Source organism: Daucus carota, chromosome 6, assembly GCF_001625215.2.
Source record: "Daucus carota subsp. sativus chromosome 6, DH1 v3.0, whole genome shotgun sequence".
In the NCBI taxonomy this organism is placed as follows: Eukaryota; Viridiplantae; Streptophyta; class Magnoliopsida; order Apiales; family Apiaceae; genus Daucus; species Daucus carota.
The window spans coordinates 22,338,613-22,359,866 of record NC_030386.2 but is presented as its reverse complement, the minus strand read 5'-3'; the positions used below and the strand labels follow the sequence as shown (position 1 = coordinate 22,359,866).

At 33.8% G+C, this 21,254-nt stretch overlaps 4 protein-coding genes across 5 annotated transcripts; 1 reads left to right on the top strand and 3 right to left on the bottom strand.

Moving 5' to 3' along the window:
- Nucleotides 1-413: 413 nt before the first annotated feature.
- On the bottom strand, nt 414-4,105 carry LOC108225180 (protein SHORT HYPOCOTYL IN WHITE LIGHT 1). The gene is made up of 4 exons (XM_017400002.2): nt 3,880-4,105; nt 3,432-3,653; nt 1,893-1,958; nt 414-950 (listed from the first exon to the last, which is right to left on the bottom strand). Exons 1-4 carry the CDS (start codon nt 4,063-4,065, stop codon nt 804-806), a joined length of 621 nt encoding a protein of 206 aa, XP_017255491.1. The 5' UTR covers nt 4,066-4,105; the 3' UTR covers nt 414-803.
- Nucleotides 4,106-8,705: 4,600 nt separating this feature from the next.
- Nucleotides 8,706-10,560, bottom strand: LOC108224571 (F-box protein SKIP22). Its single transcript, XM_017399235.2, has one exon. It carries the CDS (start codon nt 10,402-10,404, stop codon nt 8,836-8,838), a length of 1,569 nt encoding a protein of 522 aa, XP_017254724.1. The 5' UTR covers nt 10,405-10,560; the 3' UTR covers nt 8,706-8,835.
- Nucleotides 10,561-11,282: 722 nt separating this feature from the next.
- On the top strand, nt 11,283-15,104 carry LOC108224232 (probable zinc metallopeptidase EGY3, chloroplastic). 2 transcript variants are annotated; one of them, XR_001807361.2, is made up of 6 exons: nt 11,283-11,907; nt 12,573-12,770; nt 13,103-13,327; nt 13,777-14,015; nt 14,320-14,412; nt 14,578-14,765. XR_001807361.2 is itself a non-coding variant. In XM_017398745.2 (6 exons), the coding sequence occupies exons 1-6, from the start codon at nt 11,389-11,391 to the stop codon at nt 14,931-14,933; spliced, it is 1,692 nt and encodes a 563-aa protein (XP_017254234.1). In that variant the 5' UTR covers nt 11,283-11,388; the 3' UTR covers nt 14,934-15,104. The 2 variants fall into 2 exon arrangements, 1 of the variants encoding a protein (XP_017254234.1); XM_017398745.2 differs by having other exon boundaries at nt 14,258-14,412; nt 14,578-15,104.
- Nucleotides 15,105-18,970: 3,866 nt separating this feature from the next.
- Nucleotides 18,971-21,146, bottom strand: LOC108226080 (probable protein phosphatase 2C 75). Its single transcript, XM_017401033.2, has 4 exons — nt 20,778-21,146; nt 20,269-20,622; nt 19,959-20,073; nt 18,971-19,329 (listed from the first exon to the last, which is right to left on the bottom strand). The coding sequence occupies exons 1-4, from the start codon at nt 21,144-21,146 to the stop codon at nt 18,971-18,973; spliced, it is 1,197 nt and encodes a 398-aa protein (XP_017256522.2).
- Between the last annotated feature and the right edge of the window lie 108 nt (nt 21,147-21,254).

Genomic DNA, 21,254 nt, shown 5'->3' with positions numbered 1-21,254 from the left:
AAGAATTAGAGATGAAGGATGTACCTATCACAATTCAATATCACAATGCAAGTAAATGTATTGTTAATATAACATTGTGTTTGGTTAGGTAAATGCATCTGGAAAGAATGGAATGAAATTTAGAAAGAATGGAATGAAATTCAGATTATATCATGGACAAATATTCATAAATTTCATTCCCTCAATTTCATTTCTTGAGATCAACACCCCAAGTTTGAAAAAAAAAATGCTCCATTCCCGTCTATATTCAATTTCTTCATAAATCTCATCATAAGATGCACTCACTCATTTTTTTCCAAAACTTCCTTCTGCCTCTATTATTTTCATTTATTTTTTGTCATTCCTTTCCCTTCTCCTCACCCAACCAAACACAGCGCAACAATACAAACACAACACAATAGTATACAAAGTAATGACATCTGAAAGGAGCTTCCATGAAGCTTTATTACATACTGTATTAAGGTATCCAAGAACATGCTGCAACATTATAAAAAGAAACAAAAATGTACAAGTGTAGAGCATTGTTGCTGGCCTAGGAGTCAGGTAAGATCATACAGCTTCCTGTCTTCTCGTCAATCTTAATAATTTTAGTATGCACCACCCAAACCTAACTCGGTGGAAACTAATAATCAGCTATATGTATAATTGTCAACGACTTGAAATGGACGATATAAATGACATTCATGAACAGAATGGCTTCGAGACCTCTTCTCAATAGGTTACTAATCATCACCGTCACAAGAGAAACCAGAATACGTTTCTCACAATCATGAAACGCTTCATCTTCCGACTTTTTTGTTTAATCAATTAACAGGTTGTGTATTAGTCCAGACATCATCAAATTCATCTGTCCTTTGTCCACGAGTATCTTGTAAATATGATATCCCAGTCCATAGGCAACGAACTAGTAAGATGCTAACAAATACTACAGTACCAAGAGTGCAGATAACCTGGAGACCAAAAAACAGAATGAAGTGTAGGAAAAAACATATTCAAAATAATCAATCCAGAACCAATAATGTCACAACTCACAACACAAATATTCTAACTTTACATATAGGCCAACGACTGGATCATTATATATCCATGATGCAACTATGTGTCCTCTCTCATAGCTGCAGTCACCAAAAAATATCTGCACTTAATACTTGTACCTTTTAAATTTCCACTTCTATAATTTCCAAGTAATGTTTCGGAAAACACTTTAAAAGCTTGATCGAATTTTAATAGTAGATCCCTCAGTTTCACAAAATTTAATTATTTGTACTAAAACCTTGGTAGAATTAACATCAGAAATAAAACATAAATAGGATATCAATCCGCAAAGCCATCTAACCATTTACCCTCTTAAAAAATTTTAACAGGGCTTTTCACAATCCATTATAAACTTTTTAAATAAATTTCCATGTAAATTTTCTGAGTTGGAAACAAATCATACTACATGTTACATGTGAACTTACACCAGAGAAGTAGCTTACAGACTTATACCAGAAGCAAACTTGCTCAGACTCGAGTGTGGAGTGTCAAACATGACACCAATTCCAAGGGTCTGACTCAGTATTGCAAAGATACCAAGTACCAACATGGGAACCTGTCCTTATTATGGGACAAACACCATACCGTGTAAAAAAGAGTGATACTGGATAAAACTATTGAAGAATAAATTAAACACAATTTTGTAGCAAATGACAATGGTTCTTCTAAAATAGCTTAACTTAGTATATTGGATTTCTATTATCAATAGACGCCGGGCATCAATACTAATTCATCATCGTCTTCTCCTTTTATTTATATAACACATTTTTTAAAACACCAATAGCATGCGTTTGGAAAATTTTATTTTTATGTCTAATAATAAACCATGACAATTTTGGAAAAATGAATAAGAGTACCTCAAGAAAGGCTTTCAGAATCCACAAAAATGCCAGGATTATGATGCCATTGACGGAAAATCCCACCTACGAGCAAAAACCACAAATTAAAAGCCAATTTAAAAGCAGAGTACAATTGCAAATGTTTCATAATAAAAGGTAGAATTATAAATTTACAAATCGAGGTATTGTACTCAATAAGAGTCTTGGTATACAATGACTTCACTTGATACATCTTGAATTTCTCATATTCGTCCTATAATCGTTGACGTTGTATCGCATTTCTTCAGTTCTTTTTTTTTTTTTTTAATTTTATAATTTGACAAAACAATTCTTCAAATCTATTATTTAATATATATACATTTCTTATCAGTTACAAGTTATAACTAAAATTTACTAAAATATTGACATATAATTACACAAATTAAGCTAAAATTCTTGACAAGGGCTCCACAGGTCTTGGACATGAACATTTAGAAGCCATAAATGTATATCACCTACATACTTCAGGTTATATACAACTATTCAATCTGACAATTCTAGGAAGCACGGACACTGCAAAAAGCCTGCCGTATGCATGTTGGACACGACTGATACAGTGACACGACACCGACACGGTTGAGTACGTATCCGATATGCCATGTGGCGTGTCGGAACGCAAATGCAACCGACATGCAACCAAAACCTCTGCCCAACTTTAAAAAAGGCCCAGTAATGTTTATAACCTAATACCAGTCGTCTTTTATATGTATACAGATCCTATATGTAAATGTTTAGCCATCTCCCTCCGTTTTTCATCTCTCAATCTGATACATATACACAAACACATATTTATACATACATTCTATATATCTATTTGCAGATCACTTGATTATATAAATATACGAGTGGGACAATGAGTTCAAGTGCGAAGTTGTTTAATATTCAATACATATAAATTATATATTTTATGTTACTATATTTTTTGCCGTGTCCTGTATCCAGGACTCTTTGTTAATTGGCGAATCCCCGTATCTCATGTCCCGTGTCGCCGTACCCAAGTCGGTGCTTCCTAGTCTGACATGAACTAAATAACATATGGATTGGTGATAGTAAATTAACATTATAAACCCTAAAAGAACTCTATTGATCCAGCAGTCACAAGTTCGATTTATCGGATCCCTTAAATTCACAAAATTAAATTTGGACAATTAGACTGATTATTGGCCCAAAGACTGGGTCCTGGTGAACCAATCTGTTTAAAATTCAAAAATTAGATACTGAATGAGGAACTTATCAACACGTAACATACATATAGTCAATCAAGCTGTGTGATTGACTTTGACATCCCATTCAGATATCAAATTAAAATCTCGAAATACTCTAATGCCTTCAAATTTAGCCAAGTCTCTTATTTTTTTTTCTGTACATACACATGACAATTGGTAATGAGAACATTATTGGCCATAGCTAAAGCACGTTCAAGCAATTACTAGAACGATTCTGTAAGAGTATAATTCTTCAAATTTGAGTACACATCAAAGAGAATAAAACCCATGAGTTGTTAACGAAGATACATACCAATTTAGTTGAAATGTTAACCGGCAAAACGGATCGAATAGCTTTCCGGGCTTTCCGAGAAATCTTCTTAAACACATTCTGAACAAACATAATCAAAAGATCCAAACTTCTATCTTCATCTTCTTCCTCCTCCCCCTCCTCATCCTCTTCATCATCATCATCTCCATAAAAATCCAAATTTTGCTTCCAATCACGGGGATCACCCGCATAATTATCACCTTTCTGAACAAAACACCCATAACCCAAATCATATCAAACAACTCCCAAGTCAAATAAATCCATCCCAGCAATACACACACACACACACACACACACACACACACACACATCACACACACACACACATACATACATGATTCACAACCCAAATCATATCACACACTTGCTAAGTCAAAAAAGTCCTCACAGTTAAAACACACACATAGATACATAAAGGAAAGAAAAGAACCTGGGGATGATTGCTGGTGGGGCGCCTTGAAGCCTGAAGAGGTAACAAAGAAAGGGTTCGATTAAGATTAAAGAAATGGGGATTACAACTATGGGAGAGCTTTAGTAGACGAGGTGATGATGAAGAAGAAGATAAAAACTGAGTAGCAGTAGTAGGTGTTAGAGATAGATTCACTGAGGATCCCATTTTTTCTCGCTGATTTCACAACGGATTGTTGGATACAGGTTTATGTAATCCATCTATTTATACTTTTTTTAGGCACGTATTTTCAATGAATGTTTTAGAGATAGATTTGTGAATAAAATTTGAATATATATAATAAAGCTCGGTTTTATTCGTGTACTTTTATTTATTGTGAATATGAATTTCATTTATTTAACAAATAAATTCGGGCAAAGTATGCTCTATTTTCTCTGGAGTTTAGTCTGCTTAGAGCATCTCCAACCATCTAAAACCCTTGGCTAAAAGATGAGTTGGCATACTTAAAATAAAAAAATTTAACCAACAGCTTCAAAAACTCAACTCCAACCATGCTCAGCTGTTGTCTATAAATTTAGCCAGCCTCCTATGAATGGCTAAATTTGTCGAACTCTGTAAGTAAATCTGTAGGAAGATTGTACATCATTTATTACCATATTGAACTGATATATTCTATTTTAACAATTTAAAATATTAATAACATACTATTTTTAAATTATAGCCAACCAATATAGCCAGTAACATTGAAGCAAAATGTCTTACAGGTTCAGCAAATTTTACATAATGTCTTAGAGCATCTCCAACGGTGTTGGCTATAATCGTTGGCTAAATTGGACCTGTAACACATTATGTAAAATTTGCTGAACCTGTAATACATTTTGCTTCAATGGTATTGGCTATATTGGTTGGCTATAATTTAAAAATAGTATGTTATTAATATTTTAAAATTTTAAAATAGAATATATCAGTTTAATATGGTAATAAATGATGTGCAATCTTCTTACAGATTTCTTACAGACCTGTAGAGGTTCGACAAATTTAGCCATCCATAAGAGGTTGGCTAAAATTATAGACAACAGGTTCACGTGGTTGGAGTACTATTTTTTCAGAACGTTGGCTATATTTTTTTAATTTTGGAATGCCAACTCATTTTTTAGCCAAGGACTTTGTATGGTTGGAGATGCTCTTACAGGTCCAATTTAGCCAACGATTATAGCCAACGCCGTTGGAGATGCTCTTAGAGCACAATATCTTAGTTAATTTCAATATAAAATATTGGATCCTGATAACTTCAAACATCAACACTTATTCACATATCTAATAACATTTTTTATATTTAATTTTTTAACATTCCTTATATTTGAAATGTAGAGTAAAGTTATATGGAGTACACAAAATATTGGAGTATTGGAGTACAAAGTTGGATAAAATGTAATCTATTCATCTAAATTTCAATTTTTTTTGTTCAATAATATTCGTAAACATTTAATAACATGCACATTATGTTCTACAACATAAATATTGTAATCGAAAGGTAGAATAATGACTTTTATAAATTACAGGACTCTATGTTCTGCAATATAACTAATAAGCAGAACAATAATGTTAATACTTGTTAAAGTTGAAAGATATTAACGATTGATAGACAATTATGTGCAAGACAACTTATAAATGATAGATTGGATATAAATTTGCATAATCAAATATATTATTTATGATTAAACTAAAAAATTAAGACTTGTACTCCAATACTCCAATGTTTTTGTGTACTCCATAGAACTTAACTCTGAAATGTATCATATTTTATCATTAAAATATATAATTATTTGAAAAGAGAGAGTTTTTACTGGGAAGAAGATGGATCTTGGTGTGGGAGTGGATTTTTTTGTTACTGTAATTTAAGAGGTGTATTCAATTGAGATTTTAAATGATTTTTTCATCCATGAAATTTGAGGATAATTAACTCGAATTTTAAAACATATAACAAAATATTGAGATATTCATTTGTCTAAAAACTCCTTACCAACATACAAGAGCTTGGGATGACGGGAGGGTAAAATATGCACTTAATCAATTATCACTCAACTCATTCTTGAGAACTAGTTATCTCAAATCCTCTCCCTGAATAATAACTATATCACATATCGGAATATAATTTCTCAAACATATAAGAGAAAACAGAAAAGGCAACACTATTTTCAATACGGGCACACACAGCAGGATTTTCTGGTACAACGAATGCCAAGTTCCAAGTACAAATTACTAGTAATTTTTTCAATACCATAAAGTGTCTTGGTATAATGGATAAGCAGAACCCTTTTCTTCCTAGATGTCAAGATTTATGGTGACCTTACATGAACAAAGATCGAATCGAGTGGTGAATCTCGTCAACAAACTCTTCAATCCCTTGGAGTTATACCAGGTGATCTTCTCTTTTCTCTATCAATTAATTTTTGTTCTGACCCGATTAAACAGGTATTACAGGGGTTGATGGAAATCTCAATTTCGTTTCATTGTTCAGACTTCTTTTGGCTCTCCCGTCCTTAAACAAATATTACAGTTATATGCAATTTGTTATGTTAGTTTCTTGATCAATTTCGATGTTATGTACCTGAATTATATTCATGGGGCCCTTGATATGGTTTGATGTACCCTTTGTGGTTTTGTACCTCTATGGCTATTGATGAATACCAAATTATATGTTGGTGAATATCAAATTATATTTTTCTTCTCCAAAACCTAGTCCACGATGGTTCACGACGGTCAGCGGTGGTGGTAACTCGACGGTGGTAACTCATGATATCTTTGTATAATATTTAGGCTTGATTTACGTTTTAGCTTTATTAATTTCAATTATTCTTTAATGCATGTTGTTTTCAAGATTGACCGAAAAATATTTTTGACTTATATTGTGCATGATTTATGCTTCAGTTTTATAAAAATTGATTGTTATTTGATGTATTGGGTAACAAATCGTGGTTTTAATGCTGATTTATCTCAATTTATTCCTCCTTTCTTTTTGTTATCCATTTTTAGTTAGTATTTTATATGATTTATCAGGATACATTTGTTTGCCAAAATTTTGTCTTATATTCAAATAGATATGGTTAGATATGTTTCCAGTTTTCAATTATACTTTCTTATTAAAATTTTAATATTTTTTGATTTTATCTGTTGAGATTTAAATTCAATTATGTATTATTTTATTAGGTATCTAACCCAAGAGATCTCACTATCTCCTTGGTGTAGATTTTTAAAGATTTATTTTAAATTACTTTTATTTTACTTTCCTTATTCTTTAATATTTATATTATATTTTAATTATGAGTTTGTTGACTCTTTTTCTCTTTTGCTTTAGATAGTTTTATTTTCTGTATGAACTTGTTATTTTCTTTTTTGTATTGTATTTTTTCAGGGTACGCAAGTGGAAAAATATTGATAGCGGGACCTCTTATGGGTGTTTTATTAAAGAACACATCTATTTTTAGTCTGTTTTATAATCGATGTAATTTTTGTAGGGTACTCTTTTTCCCCTTTGAGTTTTTTCCCACAGGGTTTTACTCTTGAGGGGTTTTAACGAGGCCTTTTTTTGTGGGTTATCTCTTCTGACTTGAAAGGCTATGTTATCTAAACGTCCGGAGTATTTACATACTTTCGGTTAGATGATATACCTTCTTGAACGAAGGAAACTCTGTCCATCCGGATTTGTAACTTTCGATTTGGTTTAATACAAACCGTTTTTATGACAAAAAAAAAAAAAAAAACTCCTTACCAACATAAGTGTTGTAAAGCCAGTAAGCCTAAAATTTCAAAGAAAAAGGTGTACAATTGAAAACAGTTGCTGGCTTCTACTTCCGGTTTCAAAAAATCTGTTAGAAAGTAGAAACACTTATTTTTATCTTTTTTACTTAAACAACTCGACATAAGCATAAGAACATCGTGCCCACGGGTGTTGCCTACAAACTCATTACAAGCATTTAGACTCTGTGCAAACACCCACTAATCTCCCATGAAAAATGTGCAAACATACAAGGACAGTTTACACCCTTGAGAATACTGGTGGGAGGTGATCGTAAAGAATAAAGATGAAAAATGAAGTATTTTTTTTTTTTTTGACAAACAAAGGATTTTATTAATACGAATCGCAAACCCAGCCGGGACAAACCCCCGAACTGTCAACTACAATCTGATTGTGAAACAAAAAACGAACTAAACAAATAGTCGTTTTGTTTTCAGATCGCTTAACAAATAGAATATTCATATTCTTTGATCTAAAAAGTGTTACAACAATATTTCGAGCAATCCAACCTACATCAGTTATGAAACTAGTAGTCTCGCAATTGACCTTCACGTAAGCATCATCTGTAGCCCAATGTTCAGAACTATCAGTCAAATCAACTGATCCTGGAGCACCAAACGTCCCCAAAACATGAACAATTATTTGTTGTGAAAGGTGAGCTCTTGCGGTATCCACCATCTTAAGCAGCAATATTGCATACATACCAATGCAAAAAAAAAAAAAAGTGAAAAATACCAACATAATTTGTATACTGGATATAGAATAACAAATTTCTCCTTTGGACAACTAAGTTCACACTCTACAGCCTTTAAGTACATCAATTTAGAACAGGCAGGCAAAGTTAAACACCCTTCTTCTTCTCATAATGGAGTATAAGAGAAGGAATTTAGTCTGCCAGATACCGTCTGCAGGTCCTTGGACATAATACCTTAACTATTCATCAGTTTAAAACAATGGAATAAGTGGATATATAATTTGCCTGAGACTAATATTTTATTGTAAGATAAATGCACAACATAACTATATACTAGTATCTAAAACACATAGGTAGCACAAAACTGCAAACAGAACAGTTTTAATATATTAAAGAGAAAAAATAAACAGTTTTAATACAACTTAGGTAGTATTGAACTATTAACATATTCCTGAAACATAATTCAGTCGAGTTGCCAGGCTAGTCAACCAAGTTCTCCCATATTACAGTGGGGCAACAAATTCCTAAACCTAGGATTTCCTCGCTCAGGTAGAAGCAGGGGCCTAAAGATACTGGCAGGTAACATGTCATGATCTCCACCAAGAATGCCAGGGATTCGACCCGGAAACGAACCTGGAAATTGTCCCGGAAATGAACCAGGAAACTGTCCTGGAAACGGACCAGGGATCACACCTGGGAAGGGATGACGATCCCTCCTCATTAAAGAAGTACTAGCAGCTATTCTCCTCCTTTTTCGCTTCTCGGAAGCCTTGGCAAACTTCTCTTTCCAAAGGGCCTCTCCCTCAGATGGTTCGGCATCTCCATATTGTTCCACAAACTTCTGCTTCCACAAATCATCACTTGAGCTTAAGTACCTTAACTCAGAACATGTACATCCAACCTTTGCTACATCCACACCAGGGAGACATGCCAATATCTGAAGCTTAAGATCAGTTGGAAGTCGGCTGAAGCATGGTGGAAGTTCCAAACCAGCCTTCTCACACAAATCAATCAATAGGGGCAACGCAAGTTTATCCTTCACAGTTCTCCAAAATGCAAAAACTTCACGAGCAGGGTCAGTAAAGAGAACTCCACCGTTCACATTAGTTTCACTCACAGACCCACAATTCGCCCATATAAGATTCAAGAACGGCACTAACTGATCTTCATTGATGCACACACAATGCGTCCCAGAACCCATAGAAAGTGATCCATAAACCTTAAAGAATTTTCCCAAGCTCTGAAACTTCAATACAACTGTCTTAACTCCATCAACTTTAAAACCATCACGAGTCACAATCTCAGGCAAAGTGTACCTCATAGACATCACAAACGCAGAAGACGGCCACTTCTCAGGAAATTTAAAACCCTTAATCACCAAATTGGTAACATGATCATAACAAACAAATCCAGACTCCAATAAAACTGCATGAACTGCAATCACCAATAACTTATGATGATCACCACCATCATTTCCTAATTCCTCTGTAAACACTTTCCTCAAAAAACCCGGAACAGACAATGACTTCCCAACATCAAAATAAAGCCCCTCATCATCAATTTCCATAAACTCCGCATTTTCCCCCATCCGGGTATCCCCCGAATCCAAATCTCCCTCATTCTTATCATCTAATTTTCCTAGGGTTTCTGAATCAACAAGCTTTTCATCACCATCCAAATTAACACAATTCCCTTCATGGGTATTCAAATTAACACTTTCATCTTTCATATTATCAACCCTATCAGACTCTACAACCGAAAAATTAACGGAATCTTGAATATTTTCACTACTGGGTCGGGTCGGGTCAGAAGAAAAACTTGAATTAACAGAAAAAAAGAGGAGATCACCTGATATAACTCCAAGGGATTGAAGGGTTTGTTGGGAAGATTCCCCAAGAAGCTCTTCTTTACGATTTAAAGAGAGATGTATTGCATCAGAAGATGAATTGATCTGCAAACAAAGGGCTTGTTTAAGATCTAAAAGAGAAGAAGAATTGGGGATTTCAAGTTTAAGGGTTTGATTTGTTTCAATTGATCTGAGCCTCAGCTTCATTGTGAATCAAATTAGATATTTTAAGGGCTAGGGTTTGGATTCTGAGGATGAAGATATATTTGTGTCGATGCCCAAATGTGTGTACGTTAATTTGGAGTACGCGAAAAGAAACAGAGAATACTTGGTGCCACTGGACAATGCGTCATGAAATTCTTTTTTATACAGTATTAATGAGAGAGCTTAGACTGAATTTCACAGTTTTTATCTGTTTAAATATTTTAGTTGCTCGATTTTTTTATATAATTTTAGGTATTTTAATTATATATTTAAAAAGATTATATTCAAATTATTTTATCAATGAAAATATGATATTAAATATTTTTATTCATAAGAAAAGTTAAAATAGTATTTTTAAACATATGATTAAAACTCTAAGTATTTTTTAAACCAAAAATATCTAAAATTTATATTCATATAATAAGTTAATGTTTTTATTTGTTTTTCACTTAATACTGCTCAATGTTCTCCATATTCAACTGATTAAGATTGCTTGTACTGAATCGATCACAAATAGCTGAATCAATCACCCGAAAATCCGTAAAACTTTTCCGATTCATATATACTCAAGTTACAACGCCCCCACAGCCCACGTGTTTCTTGATATTACTGTGAAGTGGTGTGATGTCTGTTAAAATAACACATCTTATAAAAGATTTATATTTTTGATTAATTTGTTGCAGTAATAAGTTTATCACAAATTTTGTTTTAAACAAGACCAGAGATATTATTTAAACAAGACCAGGAACGATCCCATTCATTTGCGATCAAATGAATTTGAATACGGACCAGAAAAATCTTATCCCATGCATGTCAACTTCAAGCTCAGAATCCATATATCCTTATGTTACCTCTGTTGCTATGATTGTCTTTATTTTGTTAATACATACTTGCCACTTCTCCAACTCTCTAGACCCTTCTCCATTTCCCCTTAATTTCACTTAAAAGCTTGTCATTGTTCTCCAATCATGCTCACACTCTCCTTCAATGGCTACTCTTTTCACCAGTTCATGCACTTGTTCTACACCAACCCAAAAGAACCACTTTTCTTATTCATTTTCCAAGAAGACCCACTCATCTACATTTCCCTCCAAAGCCCAAGTTAAAAGATTCAATTTTGCGGTGAAATATGAAAGAACAGAGGACTCTGATTCTCCTATTTCCTCATCATCTTCTGCTGTGATTTCGAAAGACGAAGAAAACAAAGATGCTCATGAGAAAGATTTGTCTGGGGATGGAGAGAGTGAAGTGGAGGTTGAGGAACAACAAGAAATGGATTGGAAAACGGACGAGGAGTTCAAGAAATTTATGGGGAATCCTTCGATTGAGGCAGCTATAAAGTTGGAGAAGAAAAGGGCTGATAGGAAGCTTAAAGAACTTGATAGAGAAAATGCTGATAATCCTGTTGTGGGGTTATTGAAGAAACTGGCTATTGACAGTTTGTCTAGGCAGAAAGAGAGGCTGGAGAAAGCTGAGGAGGCTTTTAAGGCTCTTGATCTTAATAAGGTTAGTCTGTGGTTTACTGCTTTCTAGCTAGTCCAAAATTTATTTATAAAGTTCTGCCTAATTCAGATTTTGCTTTGTTATCACTCTGGTGTCAAGTTTTCATTTAGGCAGCTTTATTGTTGAGAACCGGTCCATCCAAAATCTTAGGATGTCAGGCCCAAATGGATCTTATATTATATTTCAACACTCCCTCTCGCTCGAAATCCTATTTTTTGGGTTGAAGAAAGCTCTGATACCATATTGAGAACCGGTCCATCTAAAATCTTAAGGTGTTAGAGGAAGGCCAAATGGATCTTATGCTATATTTCAACATCTATTATGTGAAAAAATGGTTATAATTATACAATAGCAACACTTAAGTTCTATGTCTGACTATAATATCGTAATAAATCTGTTAATTAGAATAGAGGTTTAAAGGAACAAATTGATGAACATATAGAGATTGCAAGTAGATGATAGATTGTGCACTGCATAGAAAGAGTTAGCCAACTTGGGCAGGAGACTTGGCTGAGATATATAGCACATTGGTTTTCATTTGCATGCAGATTGCAGATGCTCTTGATTATTTTGGAATATGTTGAAATTCTAGTGTCTTGTATTTTTTCTCCTGAAATGAAGTGTACAATAGACACATCTTTAAATCTGTATGGTGTTTTAAATGGCAGTTAAAGGACTGTTTTGGATTCAATACATTTTTCGCTAGGGATGTGAGGAGATTTGGGGATGGAGGAATTTTTATCGGAAATCTAAGGAAACCTGTTGAAGAAGTTATTCCAGTATTGGAGCAAAAGCTATCTGAAGCTGCTGGGAGGGAGGTTGTAATCTGGCTTATGGAGGAAAAAACTGATGACATTACCAAACAGGTATATCCAAAAAATGATATGGTCGACTTTAGGATTACAATAGGTTTTGGTTGCATACATAGAACACAAATAACTAGACTCAGAAATTTAGATCTCATTTATGTTACAGAAGATCACATTACTATACAAAGATGATAACTGATAAAAGTTGAAAATTTGTTAAAGGCTTGATTAATAGTCCATTTTAGGGTCTCTGTTAATATCCTATTAGCAAAATAACTTCAAACACAATTGCAGTGAAAAGCAATTGTCGACTTAGTTTTAGATTTCCCCTGTAGCAAGTAGCAACTAAAGTTTTAAGTATTCTTACTACCTACCTATATGTCTTTAAGGTTTGCATGGTACAACCAAAAGCGGAAATTGACCTCCAGTTTGAGTCGACCAGGCTGAGCACTCCTTGGGGCTATATAAGTTCTGTACTTTTAGGTGTCACAACGTTTGGAACAATAGCCTTGATGAGTGGCTTCTTTCTTAAACCTGATGCTACATTCAACGACTACCTAGCTGATGTTGTTCCTCTCTTCGGTGGCTTCCTAACAATTCTGGGAGTTTCAGAGGTAAAATATCTGCTACTATGCTCTGTCCTGTAAGCTTTGGCAAACATGAGTAAATTAACTTCAGAGATGCCATAAGGTATAAAAGGGTGAGGGCAAACTTATTTATTAATGAATTTTCTAGTAAAGAACCATCGAGTCAAAGTCGACATTGTTAAACTATAAAGTTCATATACAAGCTTTTTGCTTAAATTTAGCTTTTTTAAACCCTGTAAATTCATATATCTCAGACAATTTGATGATAATATCAACAAGTTTTTTGTCGCATCTTTTATCTTCAAATGCAGTGACGAGTTTGTAACTTTCTCTCTCAAGAATGTAAAAAAGTATATTTGGCATTGGGAGTGAATGAAAACCAAACATTTCCCGTTAGCAGTATAATACTTTAGGTATCAAATCTTTTTCTGTGAAGATAAATTCTTGATTGCCTGGTGTGTATATATCTATTGCAGATAGCCACAAGGATAACCGCAGCACGTTGTGGTGTTAAATTGAGCCCGTCCTTTTTAGTGCCCTCCAATTGGACTGGATGCTTGGGAGTGATGAATAATTACGAGTCTTTGCTGCCAAACAAGAAGGCTCTTTTTGATATTCCTGTCGCAAGAACAGCCAGTGCATATCTAACATCCCTATTACTTGCAGTTGCCGCTTTTGTGGCTGATGGCAGCTTTAATGGAGGCGATAACGCATTGTAAGTACTTAGCTACCTCTTCATAGATGGTTCCTTCCTATAATAACTGACTCTAATAGTACAAAATGTGATTTATATGCATCTTCCATGTCATGGAGCTCTAATAGATCTTTTAAAACACATGCCCATTATGTTGATATTGGCATGCATCCATATTCCATGGTTTCCTAATCCATTTACTCTGCCTTTTATGGTTCAAAAGAGAAGAACATCTATAAAAGCTGATACTCATTCTTCTGCAGGTATATAAGGCCTCAATTTTTCTTCAATAACCCTTTGCTTTCGTTCATCCAATTCGTAATAGGCCCATACACCGATGACCTAGGGAACGTATTACCATATGCAGTTGAAGGTGTGGGAGTCCCTGTTGATCCACTTGCTTTTGCTGGACTCTTAGGTCAGTGCTTTAGAAATGTCAAACTGGTTCAGATTAAATCTCTGTATAGAACATAGATTTCAGTCCTTTGCAGCTGGAACTTTAGAGAACTGAATACAAAATTTAGATGCAACTCTGTTTTTAAAATTAAAAGGCTCTCATTGTAATTACATCTCATTGGTGAAGGAATGGTGGTAACATCATTGAACTTGTTGCCATGTGGAAGACTCGAAGGTGGGCGCATTGCTCAATCCATGTTCGGAAGAAGCACAGCCAGTGTCTTATCTTTCACGACTTCATTACTCCTTGGCATCGGTGGTCTAAGCGGGAGTGTCCTCTGTTTGGCATGGGGACTGTTTGCAACATTCTTCAGAGGCGGAGAAGAAATCCCGGCAAAGGATGAGATCACTCCGTTGGGAGATGATCGATATGCTTGGGGGCTCGTACTCTTTCTCATATGTTTTCTTACTCTCTTTCCAAACGGGGGAGGGACATTTTCTAGCTCATTCCTTAGTGCTCCTTATTTCAGGGATGGTTTGTGAACAGGAGTATAGAACTGTTTGTTGTTGGTGTGTGGCTATTAGTGTATTACTAGTACTTAGTAGTAAGATATGTGGTATAAAAACATCTCCAATTAGCTTGAAAAATCTTAGCAAACAATCTACATGACATACCAAAAAAATCTGAAGCAAGGTAAGAATCCAGTTCTTGAATTTTTGCACCCTCGTTGGCTCTAATCCACCTTGAAAATCCAATTATAAAAATCTTTTCTCAATTTTCTTTATGATTATGAACGTAGGTGACTCTAATTAGCTACTGCTAGCATCTTTATAACCTAATTTTACTCATATTACTCATATATTTTATGGATGATAATCTAATGCTTTTGCTCTCTTTTCTAATTATATTTATTTTTTAAAGAAATATAATTTTAGATTCTTTATTTGAACCAATATAATAATTATATCAAAGCGCCAAAAAAATATGTTAGTAATAGTTCTAAAATTAGTTCACCATAATAAAAATACTACCGAAAATTAATAGAAAAATATTATAACAATAATAGGCACTCGATCTTTGTAGAATCGTGATCATTTTTTTGAGTAATTATATAAATACACACATACATATATATATACATACATGTATGTATGTATATATTTGTGTATATATATATATGTGTGTGTATAATAGAATCACCTATTACATAGGTAAAATCTTTCTGCTCATAATTTATTAGAAAAATATTTTACTTTATGTCATTGAATCGTTAATAAAAATAATTACGAGACTGATATATATGCGATCGCAGAATTCTACGTCATATTTTCCAAAATATTAAAGGCTCTAGATAATTATACCACATTTTAGCGCAACGTACAAGACCTTAACTAGAATGGAAATAAACTAATAATCTATTAAAATTGTTGAAAGATAATATAATATTATTAAATCCATAACCTAATATGAAAACCTTGAACTTAACATAGTAGATATTAAAAAAAAGACTAAATCCCCACAACATAAATGCAAATTATATATGGGAAGCTAGGGTCAAACATGAAGCACTACTAATTGATGCGGTATTCATCACAATTTAATGGGATTTGAAGTGATTGGATTTTGATATATAACATGATTCGATATACAAAAAACTAATAATGAAAGATTTTTAGATGAAATGATCACTAAAAATTTCTAAACATCTTATTAAATCCTAAAAAGGTATCCAAAAGCCAAGGCTAAGCTGTGTAGATTAGTACACTAGAACTGTTTAATCTGGGTGAAAAGAACATTATGCAAATTATTTTAATTTTTCATTATTCAAAGGCCAAGGCTAAGTTTAGATTGCAACTTCAATCCAAAAAACATAATGCAAATTATTTTACTTTTTAAAAAAACTTCAGAAAGGTCTGTTTGAGTAAGGTACAAAATGAAAGAGAACGTTTCTATACCGCTGCTTCAAATAAAAGGTCACTTTAAATGTAATAACACAAGGCAATATAATTCAATTAAGTTCCTCGTCCAACATGTACTGGGCCACTCTCTTGTGATTCTCATTTAGCGCCTTTACTCCACAACCATAAAGAATATCAAGACTGATTGTTCATGAGATCAACAACAATAACGCTTATATTATCTTCACTTCCTCGTATACCAGCCAAAAGGGAAAGTATTGCGGCTGCTGTTGCAATTGGTGATGGATACATCAAGGACAGAGATGGTGTCTTTGGATTCAGGCCACTAGAGTTGATACATTGTACTCACAGGATGATGCATGTTAGAGCATTTCGGGAGTTCAGGGTTCAATTAATTGCAGGATGCCCAGGGGGCTCACAGGAATGCTTGAGGTAATGCAACAAGTATATGATGTCTGTTTAACAAGATTTTCTCTTTTTTAAGGAATTCAAGAGAGACATTTATGCATTTATCAGCATCACCAGCTTCCACATTGATGACCATCTCATTTGAACTGCAATGAATTCCATTTATCTTTTTGATCGTTGTGAAGGATTGACATAGTGGATGGTTCTGTTTAGTTTCTTAATATAGCGAAAATAGTTGTTACCCATAGGAACTACCAAACCATTCAACAATTGAGAGAATTCACAATCTTGATAAGCTCTTTCGAAAGCGGAGTTAGATTTGACTTTGTTGTTGTTGTAGATGCCGAGTTTGTCGGTGATTGAGAAGAAGATGGCATAGGCTGTTTCTTATCCCCTTAGTCTTGCAATAAGGCATGGCCGCATGGGCATGGGGGGATGAAAAGACACTTGATGAGCTCTGACATGGTCCAAAGTGTCAAGAGTTGGAATGTGTAAGGCATGCGTAATTAGTTTGAATGCAAGAATAGTTTTCATCTGAAAAGAGTGTTGGTAGTCAACTAGGTCTTTAAAATTGATAAAGTAAGGAGAAACTCTATAAAAATAGAGTGTTTTTATTATAATCTAAGAGAAAGGCTTATATAACCAACATCAAAACAATGAAAAACCAGACTAATATTACAAAGAAACTTATAAAATAATGCAACTAACCAATAATATTATATCTGGTAATATCCCCCAAAAATTATGATGCTGAATCGAGAGTTTTTAAAATAGAAAACGGAGCAATAAAATTCACAAAAGATCCACAATATGAAGACAATAAGAAGAATCCATATCATGCAATACTCTATCAACACAATATTAATATCTAAATTAATCTTCAATCTAAGAACACCCCACCAAAATCCAAATTAACAAAAATTAAAACTAAACCGGAATCCAAATCCAACTATAAACAATGTCAAAATCTAATATGAAAACCAAACCAAACAATATCTCCAATTCCACAAACTGAGTCAAAATCTAATACCTACTCAAAATCATATAATATATATACTCAACCAAGAAATCAAAACCAAATTCAAATTTCAATCAAAACTAAACTAGAATAGTAGAATTCATATCAACAAATTATATCCAATTCAAAAATCATCAAACCTTATTCAATGTAATATAAAATCAAAATATAACTAGAATGCAAATCGATATTCTAATTATAACCAAGAAACCAATTGACAATTTTAAACCAAGAAATGTACGTGAAAAAAGAGAAGAAATGGTATAAAGACACAATCCCATAAACTCAACTACTCAAAAGAACAAGAAAGAATATAGATGTACCTAGGGCTATCCCATCACAGCGCCCGAGAAAGAAAGATAGAAATATAGATGTGCCTACGACTACTCCTTTTTAGTGCATGACAAAAAAGAAATACTATAAATGTACCTATGGCCACTCCCATTATAACGCACGAAAAGTAAAAAACAATCTCACAAAGTGCCGACGTGCCTAGAGCATTAGACAAAAAGGACAATCCCTCGAAGGAAAAAAATAATAAATATGAGAAGGGCAACAAAAATCATTGAGAAAAAGTATATCTAAGAAAAAATTTAAAACAAACTCTATACGATGAGAGAATTTATCTTGTCCGATCCAAGAGTGGAAAAATCGTAACCCAATATAATCTTATTAAATCCATAACCTAATACGAAAATCGTTGACGTAACATAGTAGATATTAAAAATAATACTAAATCTCCACAAGATAAATGCAAATTATATACAGGAAGCTAAGGACAGACATGAATTACTGATTGATTCCGTCTTCAACACAATATAATGGGATTTGGAGTGATTCGATGTTGAAATATAATATGATTCAATATATGAAGAACAAACAACTGAAGATTTTTAGATGAAATGATCACTTAAAACTTCTAAACATCCCAATAAATTCTAAACAGGTATCAAAAAAGGTTAAACTCTAGATTAGTACTGAGAATCATTCAATATGTAAAAAGAACATGAGCTTACATTAAAATTTCAATTCACAAAACATAATGAAAATTATTTTATTTAAAAAAAACTTGAGTATAAGGACTTTTTAAGTAACAAGGTACAAAATTAAAGAGAATGTTTCAATTCGGCTCCTTCAAATAAAGATCATTTTAAATGTAATAACAGAAGGCAATATAACTCTGTTAAGCTCCTCAGTCAGTATGTATCACCTTTACTCCACAACCATAAAGATCTCAAGACCTATTGTTCATGAGATCAACAACAATAACGCTTATATTATCTTCACTTCCTCGTATACCAGCCATACGGGAAAGTATTGCGGCTGCTGTTGCACTTGGTGATGGATACATCAAGGACATAGATGGTACTAAAGTGTCAAAATGATGAGGCTCACCATTTGCATCGTCGGCATTAGCATAGTAAGGTGGATGGGAGTGGCGGAAACAACCCCTGGCCACATGACAAGCTGTGTGGGTTGAAACCACATCCCAGAACCCAGCACTAGCAATGATTAAGAACTCATCTTTAGAATCCCTCGTTCTCAAGGTAACGTCCGGGTCCGGAATGAGATACTTTTTTAGATGCCTATTTCCTGTCATAAGACAATAAGATGTTTTCTCACCCATTGAGTCAAAGTAGGGTTACTTTGGACTTATAAATTTCTATATTTCATAATATGATCCAACGAGTCATTTACATGGTGAAAAAGTAGAGTTTTGTTAATAAATAATATAAATATCATGTATAGTGAAAACATACATTTGTAAAAATTACTGTTGAAAAAATTTACTCATGTCTTATAGGTAATATAATTAAGCTTTCAGCATGTCAATAAATCAAAGTTTTATATCGACTATTCTAATATTTGCAATTATTTAAAATACTAACATAGACAAAGTTTGGTATCTGATCTTCTATAGCCAATTAAAAATTTTATTTGTTTTAGTGAGACCCAAAGTACAAAAGAATGAAGAGCTAACATAATTAGATCCACATATTTGACAATCCGTCTTTACTCATTCTGTCCAACTTTAACTCATGTTTAACATTTTAATCAAGTAAAAAATAATGTTTAAACTCAACAACCAATTTCCATTCTTATCACATATTAAAGTTTAAATTCTAAACTTTAATTTGATATGAAATTTATAAAATATAAATATGTGAGATGATTTTTAACACCTAAAAATAAAAATGAGAGTGGTGGAATATATAATTTACCAATTGCGCGAGTGGTGGTTAGCAAATGATCATCGATTCTGACTCTCCCATCAGTAGATCTACTTATTGGTCCTCCAAGTTCTTCAATCCTTGCCCATTCGTCCGGACGGTCAGGCTGCCACCACAAGGGCATAACATATCACGTATATATGTATATATGTATGTGTATATATAATTATAATTTGGAACTCCTAATATTTTATGTTAGTAATTTATTTTGAATAATACATGTAGAATTCAGCAAAAACAAAAGGAAAAACCAAACTGATATATGTATATATTGACATAGTCATAGGGTTCTTAACAATACCTTATGAGGATGGGTGAGTGGAACAGTATTTCCATTGTTAGCCAGAACAACACCCGAGTCTCCGCAATTAGCTACTATAATCTGATTATCTGACAGAAGCACCACTGCAGCTGTTGATCCGACAAACTCAGAATATTGTGACTGTGTTTGTGTGGAATGGTTTCCACAGTTAACCCCAAGTTCCCCACAAGGGCAAGTCCTAAGTACCAACCCATCCATATTTCTAAAGCTCCTCGTCATTAGTATGTCCCACCAGTCTACGGACGCAGTTGCTATTCCCTGTATTTCAGATGTTCGTGTCAGAAGTACTTCTAGCACCATTTGATGCATTTGAGCCTGACAAAAACCTGAAACCTGTGTACCAAAATGTATAAGCTAATTAGACATGTACAGGAAAAAATTCTAATTTCTTAAAGCTTTTCTTTTGAAGGCAAAATTCCTATTTCATGATATGTGTGTGTATTGAATATTTAAATAACTAATCTGAGATATCAATATAATGTTCTTACAAGACTTCCCCCATGTCCGTCAAAAACACCGTAAAAATGCAGATGATATGGTGCAGAAGGTATTAGTGACCCTAATATCTGGGGAATAATAGAGATGGCATCTTCCATATGTTGGCTCTTTCCAATAAGACACACACTTCCACAAAAAGGTTCCCTTGGGATTGGAGGTGACAACAATTGTGATGGAATTGTTTCTTGGGGTGATTGAGGCAGACTAAGAGGGGAAGTAGTAGAACCAGAATGATGGGCATCTGGCACCTCTACCGGAAATAGAGGCAGCAAACGTGGTTCAGATGAGGCTCTATCTTTATCTGGCGGACATTGACAGAAAGCGTTAGAATGGGGTGGAAAATCACAGTTCTCAGACATGATTTAGATGAGAATGAAGAAAAGACTCAAATTATGTATTGTCATGGGCATAACTCTTTATTTATATTCAAAAGAGCGGTATAAACCAGCTGGAACATATACAACATA